The sequence below is a fragment of the Wyeomyia smithii genome, chromosome 2, assembly GCF_029784165.1.
Source record: "Wyeomyia smithii strain HCP4-BCI-WySm-NY-G18 chromosome 2, ASM2978416v1, whole genome shotgun sequence".
In the NCBI taxonomy this organism is placed as follows: Eukaryota; Metazoa; Arthropoda; class Insecta; order Diptera; family Culicidae; genus Wyeomyia; species Wyeomyia smithii.
The window spans coordinates 44,993,680-45,005,925 of NC_073695.1; the positions used below are offsets into that span (position 1 = coordinate 44,993,680).

Below are 12,246 nucleotides of genomic sequence, written 5' to 3' on the forward strand. Positions count from 1 at the left end.
ATTCGTGATTCGACTGACGCCGAAGTTGAATGTTTTGCGATCGCGGAAAACATTCGATGCAACGTCGAAACACGCAACGAAGGAGCGATTTTTTGCAATCCTGAAAACCAGACTTGGTAAAGCACGCACCGCACTAGAAGCGGAACGAAAATTGAGCTCTTGCTTGCTAGGTATCACGCACTTGAGCTGGGTGCTTCGGTCGATGATTCGGCACGCGAAGAATGAAGAATACCACCAGCACCACAGAGCGGATATCTCTTCGTTGGTGTTTTTCTAAAGTTACATAGAGCGCACGGTGTAGCCCCGAATCATTTTGCTTACTTTTTGCATCGGGCTAGGTGCTTTGGTCTTCAGCTTGGTGCGCAACAAATTAAAAAAAGCATCACACAGAAAATATCTCGTCACGGATCAAAACAAAACGAAACGCCGAGCTGGTGCTTGCTACGAATGTCACATAAGACCAGGGTTGCCAATGTTCCAGTTTAAACTCGATTTCTCCAGTTTTTTTTTTCAAGTGATCCAGTCAAACAGTTTATTCCCAAAATCTTCCAGTTTTTCAGATATTCACCAGATTTATTAAGTTTTTTATTCACTGAAGCTTCGATTGATTGATGAATATTTTTTTCAAAACGTAAATATTGTAGATTGATAAACTACTTTGACAATTCTTAACAGCGTTCTCAGTATGCTATCTTCTTGCACGAAACACGGTCAAATTAAAGGCTGCATGACATGGTTGAGATAAAACCAAACAAATAGATTTTACCAGACCATGAAAAAATTTTTTGTTTATTTTCTGTTGTGTACCAGTTAAAAAATTATTAGAAGAATTAGATACCAAAAGATAGCGAAGTCAGAAATAATTGAAATTTAAACTTCACTGATGTAACGGAAGAAAATTTTGCTCTATTTTCTTAATTTTGAGATAGATTGATTGCGTAATTTTAAATTGCGCTGCTGTTAGAGGAAATTTTCCAGTCCATAATTTTAACAAAATGTAAGCCCGAAACAAAACAGTTCTGATTGAAATGAGTCATTTTTTGCGAAGAGTTATCTCTTTTAGTTGCTTCATTAAAAACTGTCACTGGATTCAGTCCCCATAACAGAAAAGCACAATCACAATAATTTTTTTACTTTACGAACTAATTCCATTTTTTGTCATATTGACTTACATTTTAAGTTTAGTAAAGCGGGCAATGTATGTAGTTTCGCGGGAATGCGAAGATGAACGGGAATAGAAGGTGTGACTAGAATTAGAAAAATTTTTCCCTCGTCCAGAGTCGTAAAGAGACCACTCTCTCAATTGACAGAAATAAACTTCCACAGGGCAGTGTGTGCAGTTTCATCGCGGCGTGCTGAGATGCGGGAACACAATAGTAGAGGGTGATTCGACATTGGTCTTAGGAAGAGTTACCCTTACCCAGTAGTTTAATTGGCCAAAACACCTTGCCGGAGACAACGGAGATTGCGGGTTCGTGTCCCGTCTGGACGAGGGAAAATTTCTTCTAATTCTAGTCACACCTTCTATTCCCGTTCATCTTCGCATTCCCGCGAAACTACATACATTTCCCGCTTTACTAAACTTAAAATAATTTTTTTGCTTTTTTAAATTTATTTGGATTCCAGTTTTTTCTTCAACCTTTTTCCAGTTAAATCGAAAATTTTATTGGCAACTCTGCATAAGACGATAATACGCTCGTGGTGCTTGGTGTCTATAATGTGGCGATGTCACCGAGCGGCTCGGAGCGGTGCTTTTACCAAGTCTGGAAAACGCTGTCTATCTGTGTTGCTGTGTGGCCAACGAAAACATGAAACAGAGCGAGGGAAATAATCTGCGTTCATGCGAGACTATATGCACTCGAAAACAGTTGGCTCTAAGTTTAAGTTGATCAAGTTTCTCTGAGTTAAAGTTATCAAGAACTATTTGAGGTCAACGATGTGTAACCTGAGATTAACAAACCTTACCCTTTTATCAATCGAACGTGAAATCACTGATTCCATTGATTTTGAACCTGTGATTTCTGATTTTGCCAGCCAAACGGCTCGGAAAGTGAGTATCTAAATACCTTATTATTGATTTTGAGGACAACGGAATAAATAAGTAGAAAAATTTAAGTTTTTTGTTTGTCTTAATTTCTTTCATGGAAGAAAGAACTGCCCAGTCATTTTCATTGGGGGCCCACATTTTTGTTACCGCACCAGGCCCACCCAACCATAGCTACGCCACTGCTTCATCCTAGCCTTGTGTGGAAAACCACACAAATGAATTATGTTTCGATTTTTTTTACGAAAACTTCTCGATCGATTTTGCCAAATTTCTTGACAATTCCTAAACCATCAATTTAACACAAAATACGTTTTTTCCAAGGAAAATTTTTTTTTGGTTGATGAGATATTCAAAAACTTACGTTGTCTACCCTGGTGTGTGGTTTTCCACACATACAACATTTGAATTTATTTTGGACAAGAAACTTAATTTTGCCCCAAACAATTTTTTTTTCATTGAGTTCTTACATACTCGAAGCTATAGGTACCAAATAATCCTGTTTCGAAAATCGAGTAAGGTATGTATGCGTGCGGAAGTATGTAAATGTGTGTTTATTTTCATTCTTACGACCAATATATTTCGATTTTCTCAGCATCGGCTGAACCGATTCGATTGTTCTTGGTCGCGTTTGAAAGAGCTTAAAGTCTAGTTAGTTGATGGAAAATATCGTTTTGATCCGGAATTTCATTCAAAAATGACGTAACAAAATGTGATCAGTTTATATGGGAACTTTTAAACTATCCGGGAAGGATCATGCGAAGACAAATAGTTATTGTATCTTCGAGTATCGCTTAAATTCTTGATATTACATTCAACAGATTTCAAATAAGTTAATCTAACGTCGAGATAAACCTATTCTAGTATTATAGGGGAATCGGGGCGAAATTGACATATAACTGACTTTTTACGTAGATCAGACACCTACCAATCGATTCCTGAGACTTTTTCACTCAATATAAGACAGATTTTAACTACCATTTTTAGATATTAGCGCATTACTATTTAGGCTTATACATTCTCGATATTATTTAGTTTTGTGAAATATACTAAAACCATGCCAGAACCGCGTTTTCGTAAAATCAGCGTTTCGAGCTCAGTTTATGTAAGATTTGAGATCTGTTTTTTTAAAGATTGGTCAAAAGATGCTAATATATGGACAAACTCTTAGAATTTTGATATATGGCTTAAGAACAAAATGGCGTCACAAGAATATCGAAAATTTCCGATTTCTCGAAAATTCAAAATGGCGCCATTGTTGCCCCTTGAAGTGAAAATGGTCTAAGCTCGGGAAAATTTATTTCTACACCAAACTACTTGAAATATCATATATAAAAGTCAAGGTAACAGAAACAGTAAATTTTTGTTGCACTGTGCTATTTGACACAAATCAGACATTTGCACACAAGTAAAAGTATATGTCGCCACAATAAAATCTCAAACATGTCAAAGCGGTTTATTGACCACATCCCTCAGCTTGGTTCATCACGCTTTAGATATACACTAAGTTCTCTTTTAGACGAAGGATGCATTCCAAATTTGTAAAAATTGACTCGTTTGACTATCATAGTAGTCAATCTAGTGGCTGAAAAGCAATATTTAAAACTGGAAGCATTCACTCCAAAAATTGTAGTTTTTTTCGAAAACGGATTATGATTACTTTTGGTCTAAAACGAGAAACGTGATTCAACTAATATCTTGTACCGTTTTTGAGAAATAGAGAAAAGCAAACCGCGTAAGAAACAGCGTGAAAAAACCTTACTGTATTAAGATTGACCTGCACTCACTGTTGACGCCATATAAATAGCGAAAACTTAGTTGCGCACTTAATAATTTGAATAGAATTATTAAATCTATCTTTTTCGTGTGCATATTTTTTTGGCAATTGCTTTCATGTTCCTCTCATAATTGTCATTATGCTTTCCTATGGTTTTCTTATACCTAATTATTACACAAATTCTTGTCTGATTCTGTGTTGTATTTCATCGTTGCCAATATTTTATTAGGACTTAGCATATTTTGGTGCCGGTTTGTTTCGAATGTTTTCCTCAATTTTGCATTTATTAGACATTTTTATGTAGTTATGCATTATTCATGATATGTGTGAGTCATCATTGTGAGGAGATTATTTTATAACCAAATTTTTCATTTCGCTGTTGTCTTACTTTGTTTTATTGTTTTATTATTCAATCATTCATATGCTTTGTAAAACTCTAGTCAAAATATGTTTTATATTTTTTAATTATGGGTCATTCCATACGAAGTGACCACGAAGAAGCACAAAATTGGACAGGACCATCACAGATTTTGTTCCCATATAGTAAAAGTAACTACTAGAAAGTTAGAACAATATAAAAACAAGGTAACAGTTTTCTATGATTGTCAAAACAAAAAATTTTATAAAGTCTTGAGAGTACCTAAGTTGAATGAATAAAATCTCAAAACATTTTGCATTGTTTTGACCATTACAGACAAAATTATAAACAAAAAACCGATTTTAAGGAGGTGTGTTCCACAGAAAACTCGATTTTGTCGTGTCCAACGTACAGATAGGACATCGTAGCATTCAGCAATTGTTTTTCTTTTAAACTTTTCCACAACTTTGCTGAAGGAAGCAATCTGGTATTTTGAAAATCAGAAACAATATTTCATTTATCTAACTGCTAGGTGGATTGATCGAAAAACTAAAAACACCAGAAGTAAGGCCTTGTTCTATGAAAAAATTTTGCTGGAAACATTGAGTACATAAAATCATTTTTTCACAGTCAAATCTAGAACGATCACTATTTTTAGAGTTTAGACCACTGTGCACTGTGGGATTTTCAAATAAATCTTTCCACCAATTGTTAATGTCTTGAAATATAACCCTTGGAATGTGTAGAAACTATTTTGGAAATCATTTCATAAAATGGTGGTTGAAAACCTGCTTGACAATATGTATTTCGTCGTTTTTATATCACTTTTTTATTTTATTTTGTATCACTTTTATGTTGCGTAAATGAGTGCGGTATCTTCTGTTATCTGCCTCTATACAACACTATTATTGAAAATAATAAATGCTGAAACGCAGATTTCGATTGATCTGATTGATCAGTCCTTGCTCGTGCTCCCTAACACGATCGACAAAATATACCTTGCTAACCGGAAATGCACTCTTTGGACTATATAAAGCGACATTCATAAATTACGTAACGCAAAAAAACCCAATTTTTTATCCCACTCCACATATGTAATAGAACGTAACGCCCCAACCCCCCCACATAAGCACAAGAATGCCCTTAATAACAACGCTCGTTTTTAAAGTAGCCTTACCAAAAATTTTTGTTACGTAACGCTGATTCTACCCTCCCCTCCTACCCTATGTAACAATTTGTAACGCTCAATGGTACCCCCCTCCCCCTATGAGAGTTACGTGATTTATGGATGTCACCTAAGAACCTGCTGCTGATTAAACCAATCAGTTTACTAGTGGATAGCCACTAACACGTTCCTCACGAAGTAGCAGCCAGCAGCAGAAGTAGCGGCCGCAGAGGATATCCGATCACTTTTGCAAGAGGTTGATTTATTGCGAACTGGATCGATCAGCAGCAAGCAGAGCTGCAGTAGGCGGCGATTTAGGATATCGTGCTGCCTTCTATAGCGAACGGAAGAACAGAGTGAACAGCGCCTTCCACAGCGCTAGACTTCGGATCTCTCTTCTGTGTGGAAAGCACCATCGAAACAAAAGCATGTCTTCAGCTTTGTGAAAAGTAAAACCAACTATCCTTTTAAGGGGTTATATACCTTTTTTTTTTTCAAGAAAAAAGAGCAAAGTTTAGAATTTTTCAAGCGTGTAGCACCTTTTATATTGCGTAAAATTAGTAATTCTCTAAAAGTTCAGTTAGTCAACAATAACAAAACACGTTTGTTCATTAAAAAATGTCAATTATTTGGGGAGTTATGTCCGTTTCCCCGAAACGCTTTTTTTGACAGAGGTTTGCGGTGTTTACGATAGTCACGCAGCAGATCAACAGAAATCAAAAAACTCATATCATTTCATTAGTTTAGAATTGTGCCGGGTATCTAAACGATCGCTTTCATAAGTATTTTATTTTCAGTGCAAACGGGAATGTTTTTCTCGAAAAAACATATTTTCAGCGCTGAAAATTGCATTGAATTTTTTTTTCCGGCAAATTTGAAATTCGTGTATCAAAAATTGATCGTTCGACTACCGGAGAATTTAATAACGGACATTTTAAAATAAGATGAAGAGGATCGGTTCAGTAGTTTCACCGCAATCGTAAACACGGCGAAGTCATTTTTGAGAAACACCATTCCGAGATAAACGCGTATAAAGTTTCATGTTTAGCTTATGCGCCCGCGGCGAGGTGCGCTGCATATCGCTCTAACTTTTTCCCTATTACTCAGATCTTTATGAAAATTTGTGAAAACGTTCTCAAGATGTTGTACTTTAAGATACTGCAATAAAAAAAAATTTCAATTTTTTGATGAATTAAAAGGTATATTACCCCATATATTTTCAATCGGAGTAGTAAAAATCAGTTTTCCACATTTGAGTACTACAATAACCGTGAATTTTCTATCATGAAACAGAGAGCTTTTTATTACTACGAACTGTAAGGATCCTGGTAAGAAAATACAGCACTCGTGATTGATTCGCAGTAACTTTACAGAACGAATACCGAACAAAAAATTGAAAATGCGTTGCTGCACCAAATTAGAAACCCCAGATGTTTTGAACGAAAATTAACACCAACTTGAAAGTTTCAAAATTTTGTCAAAAATACTTTTTTTAAAAATTTGTCAGTGCCTCAGAACATATTTTTTCACATACTGTTTTAAATAGTTACTACAGTGATCACCCGATTATATCACCCCCTGCTGATTTTTAAGGTGTTAAAATAGGAAAAGTGATAAAATCGGGAAATTTTTCAAATTTTATTTTTTTTATTGAAGATGTTAAATCAATTACTAAATACGTAAATTCAGTGATTTAAATTTTTTTTGGAAAATTTATCTGTACAAACATATGAAAAAAGCTGCAGTTGTTTTTGTATAAATCGATATATCTGAATAATGACAAAAGATAGAGAAAAGTTGTCAAGGGATGAATTTGAGAAAACTGTCTAACCTTTTTAAAAATATTGGAAAAATTCAATTTGAAATCTTGTACTGAAAAAAAAATATTTCAAAAACAAAAAGTGGTTATAAAAAATCTGTCATCACTGTTTTTTTTTAAATTTTTTTTTTTTTGTAGCGCAGTACTACATCCAGAATGATGTTATTCTACACAGAATTATGAAAAAGTTCTAAAATATTGAAGCGTAATAGAAAATCAGTTCATCATGACATTTTTCTAATGAAATGTTTTATGATGATAAAATCGGGCGAAAAATGTGATAAAATCCGGAGCAGACAAAATCGGGTACTGATATAATCGGGTGATTACTGTATTGAAAAAAAAATAAATGTTTTTATGTTGTTTCTTCTTAATGTTTTTATACATTAAGATTAAGATGCATCGCATCTGCTGTGAAAATTTCGTCAATTTCAATGCAATATTCTTAAAGGTATGTCTATTTCAAAAGAAGATTGACTGAAATTTCAAATGACAATAACAACTTGAAAACTCACTCAAATTCAACAGAAGTTGGAAAATCAACTTCCCAAGTGAAGCTCTTGAAGTTTTTATTATATATTTGAAATAATTAGGCATCGCGATTTTTAGTGATCCGTTTCACGAATTCTGACTCAAATGTAAACAAAATTCGAAATTGAAGAAAAAAAGATGGCTCTGGTTCATTGGGTCCTACAGTTTAACATGGTTTTCTGATTTTTATATATCAGCTAAAAGAGTATAATTTTCTGAGCAAAACGTAATTTACTAAAAATGTTTACCATTGTCCTTCGATTTTTAAATAAGGAATGTTGAGAATAACAAAAGGTAACAATGCAATAAACAAAGTTAAAAGCGAAACAAAATTAAATTATCATTTAAAATAAAATAAATCATGAGCAGAGAAAAAAATTAACCAGGCTTGTATATTTTCACACACATGAACTTTTCTCGAAAATTTTCTTCATTTTTTTAAGAAACAGATTTCTTGACAAGTGTAACTTCGCGATCTTAGAGTGATAGAGAATAATCCGATTGATCAAGACGAGAACCCAAATCCACAAAGGTATGCCCTTCAGTGACACTCAGGTAGATTAGAATCGCATTTCAAAACGATAATTACGGAGAAACATGAAGTTACCACCACTTACTAAACGGTAGCGGCCATCGTCTAAAAATGAAGTCGAAACTCCAAGCAAAAAATAATCATTAACCGTCATCACTGTGTACGAGTTTATCTTCAACCTCAGCGAGCAACGAATGATGACGACCAACAGAGGGGCAATGGGAAAAGCGCCTGCGCGTTTTCCCCGATGGGTGGAAACTCTCAGTACACTCCGTTCGCAAGTTCTCTCTCCGAGACTCCATTTTCATCGATTCAAAGCCACACACTGAGGAAGTAGCTTGCAAGTGTTAGTTTCAAGCAGAAAAAAAAGAATTCAGTCCATTCTTGCGAGTAAAATTTATTCAAACGATTTGATTCCGAGAGGCGAACTGAGCTAGAGATTTTGGTCGAATATTATCCCATTCATTCCTCATGAGGGCAGTAAATAAAACAACTCATGCCGAAACGCACAAAAAAATCTCTGCACGATGCTCGAAGGGAAGTAAACTCACATCCATTCAGTTAATGGCTTTATATAAAAGCAAGGCGGAGCAATGTTCTTTTATGTTTTTGCAGCTTGACTTTTTTTTTTCAACAGCTTAGGGTACACAGCCAGCAAACGATCGCTACGCTACTAACCAGCCGCCCATCCAGCCTCGTTTGAATGTTTTTTTCTGGTTTCGGCTTACATAAGCTCCGTTGTTTGGACATAATCCAGTGTAGTTGTGTACAGTAAGGGGCTGATAACTACGCCATAAAATTCATGTCCTTTACCATGTAGAAAGTCGTGCGGTTCACGCCTGGCAAAGAATCCAATATTTATGTACGACACTATTCACAGCTAGCCAGGAATTCAATTAGATGACAAAACAAGACTAGTGTAAACAAATGAATAAATCATTAGCAGCCGTGGTGGCGGAACGTCATCGTAAACCAGAAGGGGTTTTCTGCCTTCAAACGATGTTGCAAACTACAAACACAGTAGGTACCCACCTGAGAGTCCTTGAGACCGAGTCGTTCGGCCAGTTTCTTCCGGTCCGGTTTGCTTATGTATTTTTGCAATTGAAACCGTTTCTCCAGTCCTTTCCGTTGTGAATCTGTGAGAAAAATAAACGCAAATTTTCAAGAATTAGAACCAATTTCTTATTGAGTAGAGAAATAAAGTAGCATAAAATGACAAATTAACAACAGACAAATCATCGTTTGAGGGTGATTTAAACTCATTTTACCGCAATAGAAACACAATTTTAGTATTTGTATCGGCTGTACAATATTACTTATTTAATTTAAAACAAAAACGCATCAAATACCGAAGCTTGCCACATCCAGTGCAGATCGATTGATAATAATATAAATAATAAGAATTACATCGTCGATGTCAAACAAGAGATTCAAATAGTTGAATTTTGGTATGGATTAGTAATTCCGATATTTGATGTCAAATAACAATCGCCCCCCAGCTGGTCTCGAAGTACGATGGCGGCCTAACAAGCCAGTCGTCGTAGGTTCGAATCTTGGCTCGGGAGAGACTGTTAGTGTCAGTAGGATCGGAGCGCTAGACCCGCAATTGTCCTGTACACTTAACAGTTGGCTGCGAAGTCTGTGTATAATAAACAGAAGGTCGAGTTCTGAATCGGAATGTAGCACCAAGACCTTGCTTTGCTTTTTAACAATCGCAATAGCGCAAAATGAAAAAACTCACAGTCAAATTTTTACACAAAACTACGCTTTTAAATAAGTGCACATTTTCAATGACTCAGTCCAATGAAGCTATTGACTAGCTTAATTTTGTAAAATGTTGGTTTAACTTTATACAACAAACGTAAACCGAACGCGATTGAATGGCTACCGTAACGGAAATTAGAAGTTCTAATACTTTGTTGTTTTTATTTATTTATCGGTTTTATAATCTACAAATATTTTCACAGTCAAAACGGTTTGTTTGATTGGCATAGTTTCTCTGGCAAAGTTGTAGATAATAATTTTGTTCTTCTATAAAAAAATGTACCCTGTGAAAAAATATTTTTTTTTTTCAGAAAATCATAACTTTATTTACTTGATTTCTCTATAATCGGACCGGTTTCATTGTTTAGGTAATCTTTTGTAATTTAAAAAAATATATATATTTTCAAAATATAAACTTTTTTATATAATAAAGTTTTACATTTTCTTTTAACTTTTATTTCAAAAAATAAATAATTTTTTTTAGAGTATATGTTTTTTTTCTGAAAGACAAAATCATCAAAATCATCAGACAAACCGTTTTGGCCCAAAAAACATTTGTTATCATCAGTACCTTCCCAAAATAGCATTTTACAATAGCTTCTCTAAAATGAGTCGTGTTTTGAAAAGTTAAATCAATAGCACAAAATGGCATCCTTTGCCTATAGGAACTTCCATGCAAAGTTTCAACCAAATCGAAAATGACAATTTAAAGAATATTAAAACTGGGACATTTTTTTGTGAAACTGCTCCCTTGGAAAAACTTCAAAAAATTTTGATATTGCCTCAGAAACCTCCCGTATTTCAATACCAAATATCAAATTTCGAATATAGACAAATGTTTAAGAACAAATTGGTAAATTTGAGCAGAATTTACCACAAGTATAAAAGTCAAAGGAAAACGCAACCATCTTTAGCCGCTTGCCATCGACTTACATGCAGATATGCAGCTGGAACATTTATCATACCTTTTTTAAGTCCTAAAGCTTTCGTTTGATGGTAATTTGGTGATAGTATTTTGCGCGGAACACATTCAAAAGTTTACATAAATTACGACTAATTATGATCACAGTTTAGCACATACCTATTCAAACAACACCGTTATAGCAAAACGTATCTGTTTTCTGAAGGTTAATGATGAAAGTATGCAGATAAACTAATTGAGTTTTTTTTCCATAACGAATATATACACAATGTAAAAAACATGTACTGCTTAAGCTGATTTTACAAGTGTCGAACACCTTTACTTATTCCGTGCTAAAGAGTAAACTGTTCACAAAATAGGCAAACAAAAACGGCTCTGCTTCATTCTCAGGTTCATAATCGATCCATTGAATCGATAATAACCACGAAACAAACAAACGTTATTTTTTTTTTCAATTTTTGACCTATGTGTTAACCACGGATACGTCGAAAAGACTGGCAACAAGGCCCGCTGAGTGTTGTGCGTGTTTTATCACTACGTGAAGTTTACCTAATTTATGCTATGGTGGCGAACCAGCCTGTGGCTGAAAGCAACCTTAATATAGTAATAAAAAAAAATAATTTAGCTGTTCTCCCTCAAATAAAATTAGTATATTCAGTGAGTTTCAAAGTTACATAGTTGCTGGTTACCGGAACAGTGGAAAAAGTAGCGGATAGAAAAGCGAGACCGTAGAGGTGTGCATAAATAAGTTGCGCATATAATTCACTCATATTCTACTTATATTTTCACTCATATTATTGCGGGTACGTTAGGCAATCCCATTTTACCATTTAACCATTTTACGAACTGCTAAGGTAGGATACACGGTATTTGCTGTTCCATATTTTCTGTGAAAATATTATTCATGAATTTAAATCTGAACGTCTCGAAAAATGGTTTCTGTTTCGCTCAACCTGTGAATCGTCGCATCACGGTGCTCCGATTTTTCCACTTTTTGCCGATAACGTTCGTGGTTGTGATAAATGCGTGAACGTGTGGATGATCTGTTTAGATGACTTTATGCGATGAATAGTCGTAGAAAAGAGCGACACGTCTGGGCAAGCGCTGCAATGTTTTTGTAATAACCTATTTCAATTTATGTTTTCAGCCGCTGAATGGAGCTCAACATGTCATGAATTAGTCTTGAAAAAGTTCAACAATTCTTTTGGGAACACAACACTTTTTATATGTTTTTCGAATTCTTTTTTATTATTTTTTTTTGCGTTCTCCACGTTAAAAATTTGAAAATTTCAGCTATGAAAGGCAGTCAACCGAGATCTTCATTACATACCTCT

General features: G+C 34.8%; 1 protein-coding gene across 1 annotated transcript in view; it reads right to left on the reverse strand.

The window, feature by feature from the left end:
- Window positions 1–9,165: 9,165 nt before the first annotated feature.
- LOC129719591 (myb-like protein H) overlaps window positions 9,166–12,246 on the reverse strand; it is a 51,836-nt gene continuing 48,755 nt past the window's right edge. The window contains exon 4 of the mRNA XM_055670982.1: window positions 9,166–9,362. Coding sequence (XP_055526957.1) covers window positions 9,166–9,362 — 197 coding nt within the window. The remainder of the gene's footprint in view (window positions 9,363–12,246) is intronic.